We start from the raw sequence: 26,148 nt of genomic DNA, 5'->3' as shown, positions 1-26,148 counted from the left end.
GGTGGGGTTTCCCAGAGGCCAGCAGTACAGCTCTCCTGACAGAACATCTGATTATCTTTAGCTGAGAGACTACAGACTTTTAGGGGCGCCTTCCACAGAAACAAACAGTGATGTTGTTATTAACATCAGACCTATGGAACACAGAGCCAAGGCTAGAGCTCATTGTGGAGGCGATTATAAGGGAAAAAAAAATCCCAAAACAACACACAGAAAACTAAACAAAACCCACAACTCCCCAGACCATAGTATTTGTTCTCCTTTTGTTTCAAAATGTGAGTAGGCTGTTTTTGTACTTTGAAATATATTATCACATAATATCCTGTGCATTCTCTTTCTCTTTTAAATATGTAACTTCTCTATATTTTTTCTCTAGTTATTATTTTCTTTTTCCTTAATTATTATAATTGCCCAAATACAGAACAGGTCTGCACAGCCTTCCCATGCTCCAGCCTTACCTCCTGACTTCCCAAGTCTGAACTACTTTAGTCTGTTTTGCATTTCTAGGTAGGTGGGAGCCAGGTCCAGTTTAGCTGAACAATTCCATATTCTCTGTAGAAAGCGAGAAGCTGCTGCCATGCCCAGGAAAAACCCATGAGCAGCTGCTCATGGCACCTCCACTCTCTGGAGGTGCTTTTCCATTGCTTGCAGCAAACCCACTGTCAAGCAGAAACTGCCACTTTTAGAGGTGCAAACCAGATACTGAAGGTTCCCAAATTGAATAGGAGTATTTGGTCAAGTTTGAGGCACCCAGTCTGAGGCTTGAATGTTAAGTGAAATTCATGTGTAGAGGGTTTTCTTCCTAAGCTAAATTGTCTGAAAAGCCTTCTTGTACACAGGAACATGGATATACTTCAATAAAAATAAATGTCAGAGATCACAGGGTGAAGTGAAAGCTTGCTAAGACATTTCAGGCTGCCTGCAGAGTAAAGGAATGCATCTGTGGTGTTCCTGTTAGAAAAGAAGCCAACATCATGTAAATCCAGCATTACTTCTTGCTTGCCTTAAATCAATGGACTTGTGGTGCTATTCCTTAGAGTCAACAAACATGCCAGGAAAAATCTGTTTCCAAGCTGACAGCCCTTTCTCAGAACTGCCCGTAAGTACCAGGGAGGATGGAAAACTGGGCTGCCAGGCTGCAGAGGTGCTTATGGGAGGAGTTTGCCAGCAAAACAGAATTGCAGAGTTTGAAGCACAGAAAGACCTTCAGTTTTCCCAGAGTTCTTACTAAAAAATTCTAATTCATACAGTGAGAAAAGTAATATCCTAAACCAAGCAATCTAATAATCTTGTCTCTCCCTAGCCAGTTGATTTTAATATGATGACGGAGACTATGAACGTGATGTATTCTCTTCCTGATGCTTTTTGCTTTAACGCTGGATTGAAATACTGCTCTGAGAAGGGATGGGCAGACAAAGGTGGCACATTCTTGTAGTCTGAAGGAGCTCTGTGGAGACTACTTTTAATCCAGAAAAACGTTTTTACATAATTAGAGAATCAGCCTTATAAGGCTCTCTGAAGGTCTCAAATAACAACCAGAAGGTTTTTATATACACACCCACAGTCTATATTGTGCTATAAAGTCTACAGAGAAGTCTTGTGATTTTACCCTACTGCCAAATTGTACTACTTTATGGGAAAACTTTGGTAAGAAAGAGGAATTTAAACAATAGGCTTCCCACCATTGCCTTTCTGCCCCAGCTTCCCTCCTTATTGCAGCATGTTCTCCTGGGTAGAAAAGCTGCTCAGAAATTGCAAGTTAGTTCATCTTCACATTAACAGGAGTCTTAATAAGATGACACACTATCACTGCACACCGAAATTTAGAGACTGGCTCCTGAATCTCATTTAGCCTATTTGTGGTGGCAGGCTCATCCAAACTGTAGTAGCCTCATTATTTCTGTACTATTCCTATACACTATTGTGATTCCTGAGGAAAGGCCACACATGCTTATATGATCATCTCAGCATTAGGGTGTTGATGATGCAGAAATTTACTCTCACAAAATCAGAGGAGGTATTAATAAATTGCAGAATTACAGTGATGGGTGGGAAGAAAAGCGAGAAAACTGTGCATTTATAGGAAGCAGCTTGTAAAAGTGTATTGCAATCCTTATTTTGTGCAAAAAATGGCATGCAAAGTACTCAAAGTACATCTGTGGGGGTATTTTTAAGCCACTTTTGACTTTTGCCAGTTACATTGCAAGGTAGTCTCCATTGTGCAGCTGTCTCATCTTGAACAAAAGTTTGTTGGCTAGGGGAAATGGCAAAACCCTGTAAACATATAATGCATCTGTAATGAATCCCAAATTAGAAGAGTTTAAGTGCTGATATTAAAAAAACCCAACAAAAACAAACAAATGAAAAACAAAACAAAAACTCCCAAAAAAACCCCAAAAACCAACAAACTAGAACCAAAACAGAACCAGACAATTTAGAATCAAAATTCCAATTCCATTTGATTTCACCTCTCATTTGAAAACTGGAAATGGATAAGTATGGAGACTAAACACTAGACATCAAAAATAAAGGGAGAATAAACCAAATAAGATAGAATCAAAGAAACATTGGAATCACTTGCTTTTCAGATAATATGAAATTCATAATTTCAGGTGAAATCCATCTATGAAGAAGAACAGCCAGCAGATCAATCCCTGTCTCTGAGACTGGTGTCACTGGCAGAATTTTGGTGTTTTGATCATGGGTTGGTTTACACAACAGCAGGCTTCCCAGTGAGATAGGGTGTACCTGTCTCAAAGGGGGAAAACAGTCTTTGATCATAAGTTAAGAGGTCTCATTGAAAGAGCTTTAAACTGGATTTGAAGGTGGAAGAGGATAAAACCAGGCTTGATAAACCTGGGGGCACCACATGGATGTTTAAGGGGTGTTGCTTGAGACAGGTCCTTCAGTCTGCCATCCCAGTAGATGCTGGGGATGGAGATCCATGTGGCAGCAAAGACAGAAGGGTATTGATGCGTTAGAAACCACAGGAGTGCCTAAAACCAGTCGTGTAGGAATTAGGGCTTCTTCCCTCCAGAAGGCATTTGGATCAGTAGCCCAACTGAAGCACATCTATACCAATACACACAGGATGGGTAACAAACAGGAGCTGGAAGCCATTGCACAGCAGAAAACTATGACAGTTGCCATCATGGCAGCATGGTAGATGAATTCTTGACAGATTGAGACCAACTGTTCGGAAAAGCCAAGTGCCAGATCCTGCACTTGAGTCACAGAGACCCCATGCAGTGCTACTGGCTGAGGGAAGAGTGGTTGGGAAGATGCCTATTGGAAAAAGACCTGGGGGTGCTGGTTGACAGCAGCTGAACATGAGCCAGTGTGTGCCCAGGTGGCCAAGAAGGCCAATGACACCTGACCTGTATCAGGAATAGTGTGGCCAGCAGGACTAGGGCAGTGATTGTCCCCCTGTACTCGGCAGTGGTGAGGCCATACCTTGAATCCTGTGTTCAGTTTTGGGCCTCTCACTACAAAAAAGACATTGAGGTTATGGAGTGAGTCCAGAGGAGGGAACTGAAACTGGTGAAAGTCTGGAGAACAAATGCGATGAGGAGCAGCTGAGGGATCTGAGGGTCTTTAGAGAAAAGGAGGCTCAGGAGGGTCCTTATTGCTCTCTACAACTGCCTGAGAGGAGCTGTAGCCAGGTGGGAGCCAGCCTCTCATCTCAAGTAACAAGTGATAGGACAAGAGGAAATGGCCCTAAGTTGATCCAGGGGAGGCTTGGATACCGGGTTGGAGGCTTGGATACTGAGAGGGTTGTCAAATATTGGAACAGGCTGTCCAGTGAAATGCTTGTCACCATCCCTGGAGGTATTTAAAAGATGTATAGATGTGGCACTTGGGGTGAGCTTAGTGGTGGACTTGGCGGTGTTAGGTTAACAGCTTGACTTGATGATCTTTAAGGTCTTTTCAAATGTAAACAATTCTGTGATTTTATTTCATGATTCTGTGACTTCAGCTTTCTATTCCTATGGAATTACACAAAAGAGAAATGTCTCTTTTAAATTAAGTCCTTAAAACAAAGATAATGCTGAACTGATCTGAAGCGGTACACACTGGCACTGATTTACCTGGGCAATTACCAAAATTACTGAAAATCTTCGCACTTTTGGGATTTTGGAATAAAATCCTACTTCACATCTCTGCCAGTACGTGTCTGGCATATTTTTGTCCTGTGTCTAGCTATGTCTGGCTGTCACTAACAGCTTTGTTTATTAAGCACTTAAATATTCCACAAATAATTTTTAAAAAGAGAGGTATAATAGCTAGTTACTTTCCATATTAGTAGTGTGTTAGATCTGCTACAGCAAAAATGCAAAGTTTGCTCAACAGAAAGAACTGTATGACTGTAAATTTTAAACACTTACTTCTTTCACAAACCACTGGCAAAAGGCTGGGCCAATCCACTCTCTTGCATGAATCCCACAGTCTATCCAGACAGCTTTCTTGTAGGGCCGTGATCTTTTACCTAACTTGAAATGTGAATATTCACAAAATACCAAGAGATTGCATCACATGAGTGAAAACACAATAATGAGAAAATAATAGAATATGAGAGAGGCTAAACCAATTTGAATTTCCTCATATAAAGGAACACAAATTTACTGTTTTAAAAGGTATGGCCAGGATAATGTTAGGCAGGTATGCCATGATGATGAGGCTGACTTATGGGAAAAAACTGTAGCAGAAGTGAGATCTATAAGTTCCTCTTTTATGAGGAATGATTATCACATGGAGTAGGGTGAGGAAAAATGACATTACATGAATTGCATGATAGTGAATCAAATTTTTAGAACTCTTCAATAGGAGATGAAAGGAAAATACATTGAAAGTAAGATTTTTTGCATCTTGCTGACACACTCTAATTTGTGATCCTAATCATATTAGTTGAGAACACAAAGCCCTGAAATTTTGTCAGTAGGTAAAGAAGCAGCATTTGTGGCACGTGCTGAGAAGGGTTCCACAGTCCTCTGGGATCTCTCTCCAGCATAACTGCTCTCCTAGTTGTCTATAAACAAAAAGCTTTCCAATCCACTTAAATCCAAATCCTGCTAATTGAACTTGTCCTGTTATCTTTCTCCATGCATATGCAATCCAGGTAAATAGGATTGGCTATTAGTTTTCCAGCTTTTCCCCACCTTTTTTCATTAAAGATGACATTGAGAGAGATACTTAGATTTTAGCAACTCATCCTTCAGAAACACTGTTAAGCTGTGTCTCTAGTGTATATGCTGTAACATAAATAACAGTGTCTGTCCCCGGTTCCAGATTTTACTCTCATGAATGACTATTTTATCTTTACCTTGAGTACATACAGTGGTCTCCCTTCATAGGATTTTCCAACAGAGAACATGTGAACAAGATCTGAATGAGTTCTATTCAGATAATGCATCCAGTCCTCGATCTGCAAACACAAAAATAAAATCATTGTTTCATTCTTCACATTTCATGGGAAGAAACTGCAATACATTTAATTGGCTCAGATCTCAGTCCTCTCTCTATTTTTTGATTTTCCTATAGTTTTTATTTTTGTCTTGTTTGTTTTTGTTTTCACACATTAACCATTATTTGGCACTCATAGCTCTATAGCCAGAGGCTGGATGCAGCCTTCACATGGGATTTTTTTTTTCCATTTCATTGTTGGGTACTACTGGAATGCATAAGCTGTCCATCAAAAATAGTGGGATGGAGCTAATCCACCATTGCCACTAAATATTAATGGAATTAAGAAAGAAGTCCATGTTTCTGCCTACCAGAACACAATGGCAAACAGATTCACATGCAGAACTCAATGCTACCTGGAATAATTGTTTTGTGGGCACCAGATCTTGTGGTGCAGCCCTCTCCATGCTCAGCCTTGTGACTTTCTTTTGGTGCAGACTGAAACTGTATACGTGAGCACACTAAAATCAACAGGAATTATTTACCCAGCCATCATCCAGGATAGAATTCCTCAAAAATGAATATGTATCTAAGTGTTTTTACATGTTTGTACCTCCTGTGCAAATACTTATGCATTTACTCATATTGCTTAATTAAATGACTTAGTATGACCAATCACTCATTGAAATCTCTTATTCAACTAGAGTAAAAGACCTACTTTAAAAAAAAACAACTCAGATGCTCTGAAAGATAGTTACATGTAAAGATAAACCTTGAATATAAATATTAAATACTTTTTTTTTTCCAAGGAAGTGCCTATTTTTAAAGAAGAAACACTCCTGAAGATGGACAGGTAACCAGAACTTGTAGAGAGAATGAATCCTTAGGCTTACTAAATACAACATTATAGTAGATAAGTGGAACAATATGAATTTTAATGCACCTCTTCCAGGGAGTGGTACACTTCATAGTTATACCCAGAGAGGGACCTTCGATTCCTATGGGACCTCCCTCCAGTTTGGTTTTCTATTGCTTGCTGTAGGTCTGATATGAGAATCCTAAGTAAAAAAAAGACAGTGGTATATTGAAAAAGAAGAACGCACAAGCTAAATCAGAACAACAATCATTTTTAGAAGAAATACAGAAAAAGTTAAAACCATCCTGACTTTACTTCATCTGTTACATTTGACAATAGGTGCTTCAGGCTCACTTGAATAAAAGCTGCCAAATAAATACTCCAGCTGCTTTGAAACAAAACACAATAAGCTTGTTAAATGACTTAAACAGAATGATGTAAATAATGTAGCCAGTGTGAAGAAGCACCCACTTTCCTTTGTTTATGGAGCAACATTTACTGTCTTCTTTTATAATCCAATGATACAATGTGATCATGGATCGTCAAAAACTGATTTCAAACCATTTCAAAAATCTTTGTAAGCTTAGGAAAACATGGACACACTTTCTCTTGGGAGTGGCATGGATTATTACATATAGTTACAAGTTGTAGAGGCAAAACTAAAAAAATAAGAACTTGGTAGCATAGCACTATCATTCTCTCTGAAACAAAAAACTGCAAACAAAAAATCTAAAGTGGGCTTTGTTGTTTACATTATCTACTCTGCTGTAGCTGTTTGCCAGTTTTATTAAAATAACTCAGGAAAAATATGAAAAATGATAAGTGAAATTTAAATATACTTGCATAAAAAGTGAGAGGTTCTTTGCATTAATAGTAAAATGCAGGAAGAGTTGTGTAAGCTGAAACTTTCCTGTTTTATGGCAAAAATAAAAAATGACATAAATACAAAATCATAATATAGAAAACATCTAAAAATAATTATAATGAAGAGGTTGAAGCATCCACCAGACAGTAGCAGGAGCAAGGACTATTGTCACAGATATCTGTAACAACATTACTGTAAAACTGAGAGTCATCCTTGTATGCCCTCTTCTCCTAAAGCATAGCAATGTGTAATCACCATGGCACTAATTCACCATTCCCATAAAAAGACAGTCACATTCAACCTTTTACATTTTTGTAGGCATTAAATTCTGCGATTGGAAAAAGACGGAAAGAAATGGAATGTACTCTGCTCCCAACTCAGCTGCGCAGCAGATGACTCAAAGGTAATAGCTCTATCTGCATATAGAATCAAAGTAAAGGTTATTCTCATCTTCTAATGCATGAGGGAAGTAGTTGTATAATTAGGAATTACATTGTTCTACATCAGCAACATTCATTAAGCAAACTAAAGGATTATAGTCTTGAGAGGTGGTATATATACAATAAGACTGTAAAGCTGATTAAAGGAGTGATTCATTAGGGCATCTAATAGTTTAAAAAATGCTGGACTGCTTTGCAGAATTCTGATTAGTACAAGCACATACCAGAATCAAGCTCACTCTGCTAACTTATGCATCTGTACTCTAAATGAGATTTGATAGTATTTCTTTACTTGTAAATGACAATGTACTGTATGTGCTTATAACACAAAGGCTCTTAAGTCTCTCAGGACTGAGTGCAATGTAAGTAGCTTCTTTACCAAAAAACTTACAACTGAGGCAACTTGGTGCAGAGTTCACCTGATGCCTGGCTTGTTTTCATGGCCATCTTGTCAGGAAGTCAAACCCTAAGAGAGATAAGCCTATTTTACAGGAAAGTGCTGGTTATTATTCGGGAAGATGAAATGCTACCTGATTTTGTAAATATAATTCAGGTAAGCATCACTGCATCAAGCTCAAATTTTACCTGGAGTTTGGCTCAGAGTTTCCCAGTTCCAAAAGGGATGTAGAAATTTGACTCCATTGAGTGTGTGGGGAAAAATATTTTTAAAAAATTGCGAAAATCAGCCATATGAAAAGGAGCTGTACAAAATCTTGGCTGTGGAGCTGCACTTCAGCTCAGGGCTGTGGTCCCCACCCCAGCTGGGCTGTGGGCATGGTTGTGCTTAGCCAGCCTGCTCCGGCTGCTCCCTGACTCTGGCTGTTATTGCTCTCATGGTGTATCCTCCTGGCTTCTGTGGAGTTACAGATCTCAGGAGGCTTGTCAGGACAAGCACATGCTTTGCAGGGTTTTGCTCCTAATGGCTGGGACCATCCAAAACAGGCTGTGAGGAGAATAAGAGGGAGAGCAAAGGACAAGTCTGGACCTGGTAAAATGCTGCTCAGTTTCCTTCCAAGTGCACATAACTTGTGTGCCAAACGTCAGAGAGATTTTCTCTGTGGAAGATTAATCCAATGTTTCTAGCATGTTTTTTGAGGTAAACTGCAGAGACCTTTTGCTCTGGCAGATCTTGCGCTTGCACATTGCTTTGCAACCCAAGCAGAGGTCTTCAAGTACAGAGAGTGTTTATAACACATATAAAATGTCCTTCTGTCATTTCATTGAAGGTGATTACTGTGAGTAGGAACAGCAGCAGATGTGAATACAACTGCTGGGTCACAGTAATTAGGGAACATTTTTTTATAAGCACAGGAAAACAATTAGAAAAAGCCCCATCTCAGTTTTAAACATAAACAAAACCAAAGCAGTGCTGAACCCACATGAAAGTCACTCTGAACTGCAGCCATGGAGCTTGTGTACTTAATTTCCTTATGTTTGTTTCTGTATTTTTAGAACAACTAATTAAGAGAGCACTGTTATAATAAAAATGGGATTCTGATGAGTACTATTCATATGTATACATAAATACATCTACATTATGATTTACACCATCCTTTTATCATTGAGAAATAAATATAAATAACCTCATCTAGGTCTTTATTCAGCAAATGTTTGAGAACTCATGAGCTGATTATTCAGGTACTTATGCATGCCAATGAGAAGGCTTTAAAGACAAGATCATTACTCTTGTCCAGTACATCATATGGATAAATATGAAAGGATAAATATACTCCAAAATTGCCTTGATTTTTTTTAAGGAGCACTATAAATAATATGTGAAACTAAATGTACTGTATTTGTACTGTATGGCTTGCATTGGTCACTAGGAATGGAGAATAATAGAAGTAGTTCCTGTATAATTGATGCAGAGGTTTTGCCTCTGCATTTGCAGCTCACTTGTAAATAAACTTTGCTTATGCTAAATAAAGAAAGAGGCAAAGCAGGCTGCAGAATTAGTAATTACCAACCCTCTCTTAACAGATGTGATTTCACATACATTGAAAACACTTCAGCTTGACTCCAAAGGAGGACATTTAATTAAAGCTGCCTGCCTGTGGGAGATTTGCTGTTCTGCCATTAAAGTGGTTGTTTTCTTGGCAATGGTAAGCTGTCTGCCAGCCTAATTGCTGTGTGTGTGTATTTTCGAGCACACTCGGCATGGTAGGTGCAGAGCTGCCCCGAAGGCCAGCTCTCTGGAGTGAGGCACGGGAAGTGGAGCATGGGCTTACGTGTACTGGATGTTTGCTTGCTGGAGGTAGGGCAGCAGGCTCCGCGTCGTGTTCTGCGGTACTCGCACGTCAGCGACTGCACCTTCGACGATGTGGAAGGGGCTGCTGGGCTGCCACAAGTCCACCTGTAGTGCAGGAACCAACCTGTAATTCACATGCATTCAGTGTAGATGGGGAAGTCCAGGAGAAAGCATGCTTGAAGGTAGAGCAAAGCCTCTAGGTATGGTAGAGACAATAGAACTGCTGGTCCAGCTCTACACCTATGCTAACAGAGCAGATTTTGAGGGTTGATTGTGTCCAGCTTACCGCAACTCTCCTGGGAGATTTGCCAATGGGAACAGAGAAGTCTTCAGAATATGCTTCCTCAAACAGATCAAAACAAAAGCTACTTCCAGCTTCATGCACCTCCTCAGACTACTATACACTCCGAATGTATTAACTCCTATGCAGTTCATGAGTCTTTTTTATTTTGCAAGGCATTTCCTGTGTTGACTAAAGCAGCAAAAAATATGTTGAAGATATATAGAAAGCATAGCACACACCAGTGTTGTTTGCTAAATACTCTTGAGCTTTATTCTTGATAATAAGCTCATCAGAGGTCAATAACAGGCCACCAAGACAGTGAATACACAATAATTTTATATTAAATGTCAAAATAACAGGATTAAGATAATCAGATTATTACAATCTTCTAAAAAAGGATAGCTACTGAACCACTATTATTATTGTGCTATCTGTATCTGCACATACGTAAGGGATGTTTCTTGTCCATTTTTACTTCCTTTTGTTGCCAAATCCGAAATACACTTGGAAATTTTAGACCAGGACATGAATTTTCAAGAAAGCAAGAAAATTTGCAAATCTCTTTTTCAAAGGGATTTGCAACTCAGTGTTCTGCAACCTGTAGTAAAATGGTGTACCAACACATAGTCTTCAACAGAGGTGAGCACAGTTCCTCCTCAGCCAGTGTGAGGACAGTGGAAAGAACACAAGTCAACAAAACTCTTTCCAGAGCTTCTGGATATTCATAGGAGATTAAAAATGGGAGTTTCAACAACAATCTCCGTATCAACATGACAAAGAGGCATGCCAAGATCCACAGGCCTTAAAAATATGTTTGTGAGCTGAATACAAGGAAGGAAATTGATACTGACTACACAGACACACATTTCTTAAAGAAAATCTAAAAAGGATTAATGCTTGATAAATGTCTTTTGTTTTTTTGTGTTGTCTTTTCTGTTTTGTTGCAATCAGCTGTGCCAGGCTGCACTGATGAAGCTGTTGGTACAGCTCATGAGTGTCCACTGCTTTCCAGGTATCTTAAAAGATTTTTATAATTTATACTTTAAAATCTTCTCGCTTCTTTTATGCCATAGAAACTATTTGAAAACATCAAATACATTTACCTGGTCTTGCTATGGACCTCATTTGCAAGAGGAGTACAGTCTTGCAGCTGGGAGTTTATAGGGAGACAGGTTTAGTTCTCACCATTTCTCAAATGAACCTGAGTAAGAGTATTCTAAGAGGGCATCTGATGCTGAACCTGGTGCTACCTCTTCCAGCAGAGGTGACCTCAGCTTAGTTAATCCAATTAAATGCCTGCTACTTTGGAAGGAGCAGAACTGAAACACAGGGCCAGCCTCTTCTTGTTGCCAAAACCACTCTTTGTTTCATGCTGCCACAATATGGTCTCTGGATCCAAGTCATACTGGTGGGTGCGTGCAGCATCTTTAGAAGTCTAACACCAGGACTGGCAAAGTTCACAAGGCTTGTGAAGCTGACAGCAGCTATGACAGATGGTCAGTAGAAACAAAGTCATGAGTTAAATGGTGCTAAATGCTGCTTACAAATAAAGATCATCTCACTGCACTAACACCCTCTGTTTGTTAGTTTATCTGTCTTTTATACTTTGATAAATTATAGGCACCCAGTGAAATTCCCCCCTAATTCCACAGGGGTAATTTCACACATGGTTAATATGTATGTTTGACTTTTAAAAATACACATGCCATATGTGTATTTGACTTTTAAGATTCATTGCTAAAAAATATACATCAGAAAGGGTAATTTTGTTGCTCTTAGAGTAACAGTCTATCAATCAGCTCAGCTTGAGCCATCTTCATAAAAATAAAACCAAATTGTTACATACAAGCTAAGAACAACTGAAGTCAAGTGTCTCCTGGCCAACTGTAATATCTAAGCACACAAAACTGAAACAGAAAAAACTCCCCAACAAATCACAACTGATATACACCTGAAATATGTCTTTGCTCTTTACAGTTACTCAGGATTTATTTTGGTGAAACTCTCTATCACCATGGAGGGAATAAACCAACCAATATTCACACTATTAGTTATAACATCATCAGACTCTTTAAGTTCTGAGGTAGTCTAGTTGTTCCTCACATTACTGCCTAGAAGTGAATATCAAAAGCAGAAGCAATCTTCTTTTAACTAATGAAATCTGTGGCATATTGCCACTATACTCTTTCGGTGAAAATGCGATATTTCACTCCTGGCATTGTCCTGGAAGTGAGACAAATAAATCCCATATTTAGCATGCGAATCATTCCACTTCATCTCAGTTCCCTGTTTGGATTATCTGGCTTCCTTTGACTCCCACTTCTCATCCTTTCCAATGTAAACAAAGCAATCAGTGCTTCTCTGGGAGACATTACCTGTACTGTCCAGAATACCACTTCAGTCACTGGCTGGATTTTGCCTTACAAAGCATTTAACAAGCAACACATTTCTCCAACAGACATCTTATATATATTGCAGCTGTCAGCTTGCCCTTGGTGTGACAAGTACATAAAAACTGACAAACAGAAGATGGATTTCAGAGCAAGAATGTTCAGACTGAGCAAGTCCAACAATCTTCTTTCTACTCACTGTCATCTTCAGGACACTTCATCATTGCTTCTCCCACAGATACTGAGGGTCTTATTGAAGTCATCACTCTTATTTCAACATCATTCCTCTCACAAATATGCCTTGGATTTCCATGCTGGGCTCTGCTGGCTAGTGAGTGGCAGTGAAACTAATTGGTGTCCTGCCCTCTTCACTCTCTGTGATGGGGTATTGTTACCCCCACACACTACACATGAGCCTTTATTCAGTATTATGGAGTACCTGTCAGTGCCAAAAGATTTCTATTTGCTTTATGGGTGGTATGATTTTCTAGGTAGGAGGAAGATTCTCCAGCTACAAAACAAACTGATACAGAAATCCTACAAAACTCCCTGAGTGTAACAGCCCAATAGTTGAACCTCAAAATTCACCTGGTATCTTGAGGCTAGAGGAAAAGCAATATGCTTTAGAGCATGCCTGCAAACCTAAATATTCTCATGTCCTTTGCAGAACACTCTTATTTGGACATCTTTTCTTGTCTTTCAAGCAGCAGGTTGCCTTTTAAAGGTGTTGGGATGTTTAAAGCCTCTGGATAATAAGCAGAGCCCAGGCAAGATTTTTCAGCAAGTTCAAACTTGGGACCAGGAGACCAATTACTCAGCACCTGCCACTCAAGTGTGACCATAAATATCTGTTCTCAGGGACAGTGGTGGCTCCCCAGATGCCCATTGAATGCTCTTTCTCAGAATCTCACTGGAGGCATGAACATCCTGACTTACTTTCTATGAGGAAAGAAATGGTATGTAAGAGCACACAGGCAGATCTCTTTTTCCAAAGTATTTAAACACATTATTGCTTTATTTGACAAATAAAGTGTTAGAGATTTATTAATTGTAACCACATAAAAAGTGGTCTTTTTTAACTGCCTGTTCTTTTTTCAACCCTACTTGTCCCATTAAAGTCCCTGTAGTTCATTTTTTTTCTTAGGAAAGCCAGGTTTCTTTGTAAGCAGTTTATCTATAAACTGAGGTTTTGAAGACAACTCAAATAAATCTATCAGCTCTTACCTGGACACCTTCCAAGGTATAGCAACCCTGAACTCATTAGTCATGTCTCTAGGTTTTGGTCAGTACAGTGATGAAAAGTCAGCACAAAGCAAAAGGACAAATATTTTAAATAGATTTGGGTGCTTAACTAACACTTTGTTAGTATAATCCTACATATCACAAATGGCGTACAGAAAATTCTTTTGCTCTGCCAAGAAAGAAAACAGAACAGGAAGAATTTTATTCACTAGTTCAGTTTTCCTCCAGCTCATTCCATACCATGGAAAGGAAGCCTGGGAAGAAAAGAGTCTCACTGTTTATCCCCACAAACACTCACATGGCTGCATAAATCCTACAGTCATTTTTTTAAAATATTTAAGTTACTGAAATAAATCCCCAGCTTCTTTAACCCCTGGGGTTTAGGCTGGTCTTTGAAATTAAAGCCATTTTCTTGGGCAGTAGCCTCCAGTTGTCCCTCACTACCTTTTCATAAGCAGATGTTTAATTTCTTCTTCCATTTAGCCTGAAAGGAAGATGCTTAGTGCTCTCATCAGGTCTGCAATTATGTATCAATCAAAAGAGATGACTGATGTTTGTCATGAAAATAACTAGAATAACTTTGCCATAACTTACATTTAGTATCTGGAGAAAATAGCTTATGATTTATCTGTGTTATTCCCCATGAAGAGAGTAATTTTGTTTTATGTTTTATTACCTAGCAATTCCAGTTTTTATTCCTACTGAGTTGTGTCCAGCAATAAATGTGCTAAAGCTGGCCTTGTCCTTAACATCACCATGAATGGATTTCTTTGAGAAATGCTGTCAACTGTAAAGTTCAGAATATAATTATTGTTATGATGCCATCACTTGGCATTTCTGAATCTCTTGTAAAAGGGAATGTGCAGTCAGTAATGAAAGCAGGGGTGCTCTTTGCTCATGGGCTCTTAGATATAAATGGGAAACGTGGGTTTCCCATTTATATCCATGTACTTATGTATAGATGCATAAAACCCATAAGCAGTCATGAAAGTCATTAGATAAGTTTTCAATTATAAATCCAATAATAGAAAGCAGAGAGTGGAAGCAGAAATTGCTTTAGTCTTACTGATATCAGCAGAGGTCTGACCACCTGAGTTTTTATCCCATAATACATGGGAAACACAGTCACTCACATGTATGCACACAAGCACCCCTTGCACGCATGTGTACAGTGTGCAACAGAATTGCAGACTTCTGTTGGTACATCTGAAAAGAAAGAAGCATGCAAGAATGACCCTTGTTCACTCTGACACTGCTGCATTATTACAGCAGCGCTGTGGTTTACCTGGAAAGTGCAGAACTGCTCCTATTGAATGTCTTCACCCTTGCAAATGTTTTCAGGACCAGGACTGATTTCATCCTCACTTGCTTCTGCCAATTAAGGAACTTAATTGACAGTTCTGATTGCTACTCAGCTTCAGCTACCCTTTATGTGCTGCAAAATGGTCCAGTGGCAATCCAGTGTGGAATTCCCTGTGCTTTCTAAAACGACTTACAAGGCAGTCCCAGTGCAAAGTAATTTAGGTTTCTGATTGAGTGCACTAGACATTTTACTGGCTCTAACTTTTCAGTATTTATTTGCTTTTCAGTGAGGCTGGTAAGAGTAATTGTGCCAATAAATCGGGAATGATTCATGGGACTGCAACAACCATAACACTGGCAGGAACAGAACATGAACAATGCACAGCTTGAAGTTTTGAGTTTTGCAAATCTTTGTGGAACTATAACGAAGTAATGGTCTTCCCATTCTATTTACGCTGGTATAATTTTACACAGGGCTCTACATTGAAAAGAACCTGTAGGCTATTCCTCAAGAGAGTCACTGAGATAAAACTCATACCCAATTATATAGTAACTGAATATCTGTTCTTACTAGTACAGATGCCACTGGGCTAAGTATATTTGAAAGACGTGAAAAAGTCTTTAACAGACTCATTTAAAAAAAATGGCCAAATCTTTCTTTTCTATATTATTAAGCTATTTATAGTGTGGTTCAAATTGCAGTTGTTGCTGTACTGCATGGGAAATAGAATAGTAAGCCCTGGATTTGATTCAACTTCCACTGGGGGTGTGCTGATGACTTTGTTGAGCTCAGGCTGAGGCTTCCTCAGAGGAAGCAGATTCCTTCCATCTCAGAAGTCCATGCTTTCTGTGTCTTGTGAGAACAATACTTTCACTACCTGGGCTATTCTGCTCTATCTTGTATTTTCCCACAAAAGTTTTCTGCAACAACATTTTCCTTCTGAGCCTGGCAAGTGATTTCCAAACATGTATTTTGATATATTGATGAATACTCTCTATTGTCACCTGATGTTCCCTGTGTATCTGAAATATTCTAATATCTGACTGAAACCCTAGCCATGAGCTAGGGTAAAATTCTAGACTGAAAACTAAACCATCTAAAGCATCATTTGCTGTAGGTGCAAAGTAAAATGCAGGCAGCCCTGGCTACTGAGCTAGTTCTTTCCTTCTGCAAATAAGAATAGCTCCACTTGGGCTGAAAGGCTTTCTTACTGCATTTTCAAACAGGCTTTTGTCCTCTGAAGCCTTTTTAAGCATTTTCCTGTGGAGGTGTAAACTATCAGATTTATAGCCAAGTGATCCTTTTTCCCCTATGAGACATTTTTTCTGATTCCCTGAACTGCAATGACAGGATCAATTCAGGGATTACAATGGATAAGCAGCTGCTGTAAGGGCTAGAAAACAAACAAAAGGGAATGGAGTTCTCACTTCAAGGCCAGCTAGGCTGGCTCGTCCCGAAGCTGAAGAAGTGCCTGGCTGTGCCCAGGAATTTCTTTTATAAAAACTACTGAAGAATGAGTGGTCTAACTCTATTATGCCAGGAATGTTCACAGAGCAGTTGGTTTTTTGCTACCTATACAAACAGTCCCGATGCCAGTCAGGCGTTACGTGATAAAAAGCACTTGTAGACCACCGATGGAATAGAAGTTATCACTCAAGGCTCAAATGAAGTGCTGCTTCAAAAATAATGCTTACAAAGGAAAATTCCAGAGCAGATAAACAGAATCTGCTGCATCTGAGGACCTAAGAAAATCCCCGTTTCTTTGCAAAGCACTTGGGAATGTGACATTTGTTTCTGTCAGTCAGGTCCAACAGAATTAAAACCATGAAATGGCTCATAAATCAGCAACAGACTCCTCAAATTGTCTTCTGAACAAGAAAGAGCAGGAGAAAATAGGCAGTCATTGGAGAGATGTACAAAGCAGAGGGACAGCAGATGGACAAGAGGAGGCCTGGGGGACAGAGAATGGGCAGTAATATTCATGTTACTGTGGTACTATCATCCTAAGTATTTATCTTTCATTTGTTGATTACTGTAATAATTTGAAAATTATTAGAGTGGAACAGTGAACTTCCAAAAAGATATTTCTGGTATTAAACACTAAGTCAGGATTAAAGATTTGTAGCATATATATAAAAAGAGAAATTATTTATAACATTGAAGGTCGCAACAGAAAATGTAAAATTCAAGACTGGCACCTGTGATGGCATTACAGCAGCAGCCAATCTAAAAGCTGGACAACAATCTATAGCTAGGAAAATAAATAATTCCCTGAGTTTGCACTTGAATTGTCAAAGTTTTTGCTGCATTTTAGTCCATCGCAACCCTATGAAAATGTTCCTAAGCACTGCTATGCAATATACTTATCATACACGTATAGTATACTTGCAGACTATACATCTTTCATGAAAGTCAAGGCAGGAGCTCCACCATTGTTTATCCCTGTCATACTCACTGTCATGTCTACCCCAGTGGGCTTTGGCACAAGGTCTGTGCCAAACACGTCTAAGGATGTGGGGTGGTGCTGCTGGTAGGAAGCACAATTACCAGGGTCTTATTTTTCTTCCCCACAGAGACTGATAGAAATTATGTAGAAACATGCTGGAGACAAGAGATACTGCTGTACACATACTGATGGCATCTGCCAGTTGCTATTACCTCTGCCACTCAGTAAAAAGCAGAAACTGCTATCTCCTGCCTCAAAAAAGAGCATGGCTTTCTGTTCCCCACTTGTCTCATTTCTTCTGACCTCAGACACGTATTGCCCTAAGAAATCATTGCATACACAGCAGTGCATGATGCACAACAGAACTTCCTGAGAACTTGTTCTGGAGAGATGTAGTCCTACAGTGAAGGGCTGGTGGGGAGGCACAGGGAACTCTGCTCAGCCTGGCTGAGACAAGAGCGGTCAGGGCCAGAGCTGCTTTGAGCTGGAATGCAGCTGATCTGACTCAGTATATTTAGGCTTCTATATTTCTTCTTTACTGTAGCTGAGGATATTGGTGAAATACGTGCACATTCAGGCAATTTTACAGAACTCACAGCAGAAAAATTTTTATCTGTAGGGCTGGCTATTATTACTGGCAGTGCAGATCTACATGCTATGTTCACCCAACCAGGGAAAAAAAAGCAATATTCTGTCACCTCAAAGTTAACAGAACCAGCTTATGAAGGAATCAATTTATAATAATGATTAATAACAAAGTACTGTGGGCAGTGGAGCTACAGACCAAAACTAATTTGTGGAAATTACTCAGCAAGTGATTATGACTAATGTGATTTGCTACTGGGCAATTCATGAACAAAAGTAAAATGTGTGGAATGAAACATTCATTATCCATTATTCACTCAGTATAGGCAATGGCATTCATACAGTAACAGAGCCTGGACAATTGGGGTAGAATTCAGGGATTTGTTACACCAAGCATTATATGGACTCTTTATTTTTGCCCTTAAAAAAGCAGGGACAAATATCCCTCCTATAGAGCTCCAGATGCTAGGTTTCAGACATTCTTAGGGACTACACCTTCTGTAAAAGTGTATGAATTGACCTTACAGCTCAGGTATTGGTAGAAGAGCAGTCCTGTTTGACATCAAGAGGTTTCCATGAGGACTAAAAACTCCCAGTAGTCCTTTAAATTCTTATATGAATTTTGTGGGTTATGTTTTGGCTCAACTGTCACTGTCCAAGTTAATCACTGGGGACACATTCTAAGATACTTCAAATACATCAAGACATATAGCCAGTTCCAGGATGATCCTTCAAGGATGTCTCAGTGTAGGTTTCTGTGAAGGCACATTTGGGAAAGTATTCCTTTGGTGTCTGGTGCTTTTCCCAAAATGGATGGACCTTACTGACCTCATGGCATTGGCTTCAGTATGGCAAAAGGCAGAGCTCTCACCACTTCCTTCCCCACTGCCCCGGTGTTAGAGCAGACTGTAAAAGACAAAATCTATGCAGGAACATTCAGTGGTAAGAACAGTAATTAAGAAGCTGGCAGATAAAACGAGTGAAATGACGCATTGCTGTTCTTTCACTGCTGGTTTATTTTCTTCTTGGTTCTTTTCCCTTTGTCCAAATCAGAAGACAATAAAGAGGGGTGTCTTTGTGTTTGCTTTAGTCTCTGCCGGACACCAAAATACATTGCCTTTGCAATAGGATCATCAGGATTATTTTTTCAAGCTTCTTTGTGCTAATGCCCTTCAGAAGGATAGGGTCATTTGAACTGAACAGAGAGGAGTTTTTCTTATAATTCTTTAGATTATGAGACATACACCAGAAGAAAAGGCTAAGTCACTCTGCCTTACAAGTGTAAATTTGAAGGCAAAAGGAAATGGCTGGAATGAGCACAGAACACCACAAATCTACAGAAAACCTCCCTCCACCAGACACAGTGAGGAGGAAGCCTGGGTTGGGAGGGATTATGTTCCCTTTGCCTTATTACCACAGATGGTCTGTTCTGTGCAAGGAAATCCTGCAACAGGCATACAATCCATTTGTGCAGAATCTATCCTGTGCTTGCACTGTCCTGGGAATTTATTCAAAATATTTATGCTGTGCATGGATCTCACCAGGGGTAAACTGGGCTCCCCAAATGACTTTTGCACCACAGTTCCTGTTTGACTAATGGAGACCAATCCTGACATTCCTAGAGAGTGTAACTTTTGGTGTTCTGAAATACACTTTATCTCTAATAGACCAACTTTCCAGGGTAGAGAAAGACATCTGAATTGAAACCCAAGTGCATGTATTCTTCCCAATTCATCAACAAGTTTTATTTCTATTGACTTTTCTTGTTCTTATAATACTGACAATGGTAGAGAATACTATCAGGCCATATCATACCCCAGGTTGAAAACTGAATTTTTCACAACCCTGAATAACATAACAAAACTGTAATGTCTTGAAAGGATCCTGGTTCCATCTTTATTTTCCCCTTGAGGAACAGAATGTGTAAGTAATGTAACAGGTTGGTATTAATTTACTGGTCAAACCAAAATAGATTCAAAGGAGATGTGTCTTTAAACTAGTTCTGTTTTTCTGACTTAAAAATGAAAATATCCAAAGTGCAGTCTTTGTAATTATATCTCTGTTGACACTCCTGCTCATATTTCTGTTGTTTGTCAGGCATATTGTGTTAAGATGGCAACAGGACTATATCTGGGGCTTCTTTGCAGCTTATTTTGCACTACTGAGGGTTTTGGAATTTTTTTGTGCACTGTCTTCCATTTTCTCCAGAGCATATACTCAACATTGTGCTTAAAGGCTTGTATTTGAAAAACAGAACATAAATCCACTGTCCATTGAATTTCAACTCTGTAAGTCTCGGGGGGAGAGAAAGACAGGGGAGAATTGACATGGTGACTTAAAAATTGCACAACTCCAAATACATGGTTCTTCAGTGGGGCTGATGACTTGCAGCCACAACTGACTTCTGCTGGTATTATAAGGACTGGGCATTTCTGAGGAGTGTCATTATTGATCCAGTTCTTCATGAGTGAATAACTTGAGATCTTTTTTGCGGGATGGAAATATGGTAAATTAATGTTAAACATACTTATTACTTGTTATTCACTCGGGTGTCTCTTCCACCCCATGCAGATGGGCAGTGAAGCAGCTGCAGATGGAAGAGCCCTAAGACCTGACATGCAGCCAAACCCAGCCTGTGTTCATGAAACTGGGTGTCACTACACTCTCTCTTTTTTGAGTCTTCCTTTCAATCTCCTCAGCTTAGTTTCTCATCAGAATCAATCATTTTCTAATTAACTAGTCAGAGGCTGCTGAAGTTTGCCAAAAATTTATTATCCTGCTCTCAGAGTTACAGTATGCCATTATTTATTCAAGTTTCTACTGCTCCCACTTTGATTTGAAGGAATCTCTTTCTGGGAGCCTAAGGGAGCCCTGTAATGAGAAACAGTTACAGGAAGGTGAGTAACCCCTTTGCTTTGCAGGGTTTACAGTAGGAGAAAGGAAAAGCCACATGTGCTCCCTCTGTATGTTCCAACATCCGGGGGGAGAAATTAATGCAAAAAACAGCTTCCACATGTATTGTTCAGGTTTATTGTTATGTATTTTCCTAATTGGGAGTAAAACAAGTATCCTTTTTGGGGTGTTACAGTAACATTCTCAGGTGAAGGTCAGGTCCTTAATAAACAGTGCAGAAACAAATATAAGACAATATTCTTTAGGAGAGTTGGGCATTGCAGTGCAAAGTGTGGTAATCCATGGCATCATGACACTGCCTCTGTTGAACTTTGAAAGTTTTCATGCAACATGTGCACAGGCTGGATGTCTTGAGAATGAGGGTTACAAAGTACAGCATCTTGAATGGGGAACTAACAAAACACAGCTTTAAGAAATGCAGATGTGATGAAGACAGCCTCAGCTTTCCTCCTTAAAGCTAGTAAGGTGTCAATGTCTTGACTGCTGAAGTATTCACAGCAGTAAGCCTTCTCCTGGGCTAAGGTACTTGAGGTAGCTCAGTCCTCTTTCTTTAAAAAAACACTAACAAGAAAGCTTCATCATAATTGAAAGTTGGGTGTAAGAACTCTTCTAACACCTTAGTTTTATTTGGTATGCAGACAGAGACTTGATTTACTTGTATCCCAGATGTTAACTATGGGACTAGAAAATTATATGCACCTTCATTTGTTCCTCACTGAGAACACAACCATTTATGTAAGGTTTCAACAATAGAGGCAGAATTACATCACAGACTGCCTCATAGTTTGCTGGAGTTCAAGGCAGTGAACAGTCCAAAGATTTTGCACATGCTCTAAATGCTGTGGCACTCAACATATTGATTAAGCTGTTACTTCCCTGATTCTGCTTGGGTTAGGCTGTTCTGGTGGCTATTAATGAAGCTTATTGTTGGAACTCTGGGTGCTGAGAATTTTAAACTTTCTGTGCTGAAAGGCACAGACCCGCAGAGATCACTGCATTTGACCTGAGGCTATGGAGAAGGCTTCCAAAATTGATTGATAGCACTGGGATTACAGTTGTGTAGTTGGTTAGAAGTGTATAATATCACAGGGTGGAAAAATTAGAGTTTGGGGTTTTATAATACAGTAATAAATATGAAGCAAAATGGGGGTTTTAGGGTGGAGACAGGTTGTTCTTCTTTACCTTCTTCTTCACCTTCTCCTTCCTTGTTCTTCATGGGTTTGGGTGGTATTTTATAATTGGACAGAAAAGTCCGCATTGCAGACTTTGAGTGATCAGTTATTGGGTTAAAAGGGAAAATAATTTTGGTTTCATTTCTTAATTGGATAGTTTAGCCTTAAAAGACCTTGTAACAAGAGATAGTTGGCATTTTGTGCCTTGCTAATGAAAGACGGCAGAACTCACAGCTGTGAGGCTGTAACACTGATAAGAAACAATAAACACCTGAGTGAACTATCGTCTCAAGTGCCTTCAATCCTGACCCCACAGAGGTAGAAAAAGGAAGCAGAGAACCCACAGCTTATCCCTTTCCCACAGTGCCTGGGGGCAGTGCATGTGCATGGTACAGTCCTTTTTTTTTAGGACTATAGACTTGGCTTACAGGTAGTCCCCATCCTCTGAGACAGTGGGCCAGACTGCTGTGGAAAGGTATTGCCTCTGCCTTTGTAAGCTGTGCCAGCAAAGCAGCATGCTGCAGAGTGCTCCTGTGCTGCACTGCTGCAGTGGCACTGCTGCTTTTCATTTATATCTGCCGGGAAAGGCCAGGGAAGAAAGATTTTTGCTTACTATCCTAGACACTCTGTCACCTGCCTCTAGAAGATTATTCTGACAGAGAGATTCTTAAACTGAAGTCTTTTTCATATTCCTCTTTGTGTTCACAACTTGAACTAACTCAGTGTTTTAAATTACACCATCAAGCAGATAATGAAGCAGCTATGCTAGCTTCTTGCAGTATGCTAGCAAGAAGTGTAACAGCAAAAAAAGCAAATTTACAAATATGGCACCTGCATCACTTTAATGAATTAAGTGTTGTTAAATTTGTCAGGCATGATGAATCTAATACCTATGCTATTTTATTGGTAAATTAGGAATTTAATGGGCAAAGACTTTTTTCCAGATAATAAAATAATTTGGAGTGCCAAATGAAAGGCAAGTCAGTGAATCCTCTACAGTCTTCAAAAAAGATCAGAAAAAGAAGATGAAAATAATCAAACTCACCTTAAGCCTGTTGAATGCAGCCCTCAGGATCTGTGTTTCCCTCTCGCTCTCAGGAACAACTCGTATGACTTTATCACTGCCAATAACAGAAAATTGAATTGATACTTTAAGACTCCTTGCAGCAATACAAAGGGACAGTAATTGGGTTCAGATAGCTACTGTAATTGTGCTCTTTTTCAGCACCTGCAAAATGCTGGGTTAGCTGGAGCTCCGCTTCTAAACTTGCTGCTGAATTATGCACTTCCATATAAATGATTTGCTCTTTACAGAGCAGTGTCAGCTTGACCTTCAATTTACATGCAAATGTTTTGTTCATTCCAAGTTAAACCATTCAGGCTGACATCTTCCATACTGAACATCTGCCTCAGAACAAAAAAAATATTTTTTTTCCAAAATGATTGATCTGTTTCTGAGGATGAGATTAAGTAAAATGCATTGTTTTTTCATGTTTAAAGCTTTAATGGACTTCGAAAAGTTCACTGTTTCATGCATTCAAGGGGGGAGTTGACTTGAGAAAAGAGGTGATCTTCATATTGGGGCATGCCTTTTGCTTTACCTGTTAAAACTTACACAAATTTTGTGAAGTAAATAGCTGGTCATACATGCTCAGAAGGTTCTAGATAATAGTAGCTGATTTTATTCACTTTCTTTAACAGAAACCAAAAGAGAGTAAGTTTGGGTAAGATACAAGCAAGAAATTCTTTGCTGTGAGGAGCACAAGAACTGATTGCCCAGAGAAGCTTTGGATGCCTCATCCCTGGAAGTGTACAAGGCCATGTTGGATGAGGCTCTGAACAGCCTGTTCAGGTGAAAGGTGTCCCTGCCCGTGGCAGGGGGGGCTGAAACTAGATGACTTTTAAGATCCCTTCCAACTCAAGCCATTCTATGATTCTATGATCTCAATGGACATAATTTTGCAAACAGGAAACAAGAAACTGAATGAACCTCCAGTGACCACCATCTGTCATGACCAATGGAATGCTGGAGACCACAGAAAATAGAGGGGATGATCATGTAACTAAAATATCAGCCACACACAAGAAGGATGAAATAACTTTAAGTGGCCAATGTGAATTCTGGCATTTTCTTACATTTTGAGTTTTTAATTTATATTGTTGCTAATCAGTACTTCTCTTCCAAGAGACCTTGGTGGTCATGCATATCTTTATTTCTACAGTTCCAGGCCAGAATGCCTTTTAAACAATTTCTTTACCTACAGTTTCTATATTATCTGGGAATTTTAAACAGTAGAATTTCCCTTGACATTCCCTTTGATCCTTAAGTATCTTGTGAGCTCTCCTCCTTTGCTGAAGGTTCTGAGTCTGGTGAGAAGGTATTTGGCCAACTAGAAATAGCACTGCTGAGTGTGCCCTTCCTGGCTCACTGTTCTAGCAAGGCTCCCAAGCTGCTGCTGTTCTCAGGCATTAGGTCTTGCCTTTGGTGAACTGCAGCCACAGCTCTGGTAGGACTCACCTTTGTTGCAAGAATCCTTAATACATACATAGGTAAGCATTAAACACTGCCAATTCCGAAGAAAGCACTACTAATAAGTTCTGAGTTCTGAAGTGGCTTACCTGTTTCTGGAAATAATTTCCCCTTACCCCCTATTAATTTTTAGTCTTTTCTCTACAGTCAACATTTGGTCCCCTTGGTTAGCCACTGATCCTTCTTTCTGTCTCAGCTCTCCAGTTTTGGTTCTCACCCTTGCTGAGAGGTCCACAGCCTTCCAACTCCTACATGGCATTAAAGTTTTTAGTCCAGTTAGACTCCAGGCTACTGCTGCAATAACACTGATGCACCCACAGGTGTGGACCTTAGTTCGTTTGCCTTGCCTGCTGTTGACCTTACTGGACAATTGGTTTACGCCTAAGAAAAAAAGATTTCTGAAAGCTCTCTTGTTATAATTTGGCAGCCCAAAAAATTTAGGAGAAATTACTATGAAATTACTAGGCTTCAAAGCCAAGTTTAACCTCCTGTTTTGGAGCTTGCACAGAGAGGGATAAATCTCTTAGAGCACTACAACTGCTGCATCTTTTAAAGGAAAATAGATGCTTTTGATGTATCATACATACAAAAGTAATATTTTTTTCCTTTATTCATGTCTTTCTAAGTACTAAACTGCTGTTAAGAAGAAAATAATGAAAAAGTAATAAAGAAGTAATGATTGCCCAGGAAGTTGATGCAGCTAATAAAGATTCATCAGACATTTCTGGAAGCATTGGTACAACCAAAATATAAAAACCAGATTTTAATGAAATAAGTAGCTAAGCATGTGTTACACAGCTGTAATGGAATTTTGAAGGAGTGGCTATCACTTAGGTATGGTCTTGAATTAATACTGTAAACTGTCTTCGATTAGCTCAGCAACTCTGTCATTTCCAATGTGATGAAAAACCTGCCCTAGAGAAGAAAGTATTGGTACTGTGACAGATTGATCACTTGACACTTTATTGGAAAATGCTTCAAGCTGTGGCTGAGTCTGCTGCTAGAGAACTCATAGCAAGCAGTTTAGCATGGTAATTTCAGTATTTTATTAAAAGATGGTTAAGCTATGGCAAAGCCCTTTCAATTTTTGTGCATGCAAGATGTGGGAACACACTGGATTCCTGAGAACTATCTGCTAACACCCACTTCTGTAGGCTGGATAGTCAGTGGATAATCACTATGCAGTCTTCAACAAAACACAGGTGATCTAGCTTTATTTCAGATATCTACAGTCCTAAAGTAATTTTTTAGCTTTATAGTTTTTCTGGTTACCTTTCACACTAAAAAATCCACTGATTACCTTAAATACTATGCAATACACACTGAATTTAGGGTAAAAATGTAGTAACCTACTCATTATTTAAAAGCCAACAAAATCTATCAGATCATGTATTAATGTGGTTGATAAATGGCAGCTGCACCCCAAACACTCAGGACCATCCCCTGGTGAGGTCCCATGCTATCCTTTATGCTAAGCT

General features: G+C 39.4%; 1 protein-coding gene across 1 annotated transcript in view; it reads right to left on the bottom strand.

Moving 5' to 3' along the window:
• CPA6 (carboxypeptidase A6) overlaps positions 1-26,148 on the bottom strand; it is an 82,267-nt gene that overhangs the window by 22,481 nt on the left and 33,638 nt on the right. The window contains exons 2-6 of the mRNA XM_068187204.1: positions 23,186-23,261; positions 9,787-9,911; positions 6,341-6,455; positions 5,318-5,419; positions 4,383-4,487 (exon numbers count right to left, since the gene is read on the bottom strand). Coding sequence (XP_068043305.1) covers positions 4,383-4,487; positions 5,318-5,419; positions 6,341-6,455; positions 9,787-9,911; positions 23,186-23,261 — 523 coding nt within the window. The remainder of the gene's footprint in view (positions 1-4,382; positions 4,488-5,317; positions 5,420-6,340; positions 6,456-9,786; positions 9,912-23,185; positions 23,262-26,148) is intronic.

The sequence above is a fragment of the Anomalospiza imberbis genome, chromosome 1, assembly GCF_031753505.1.
Source record: "Anomalospiza imberbis isolate Cuckoo-Finch-1a 21T00152 chromosome 1, ASM3175350v1, whole genome shotgun sequence".
Lineage (NCBI taxonomy): Eukaryota > Metazoa > Chordata > Aves > Passeriformes > Viduidae > Anomalospiza > Anomalospiza imberbis.
The sequence above is the reverse complement of the archived record's forward strand: the minus strand, read 5'-3'. Positions and strand labels throughout refer to the sequence as shown.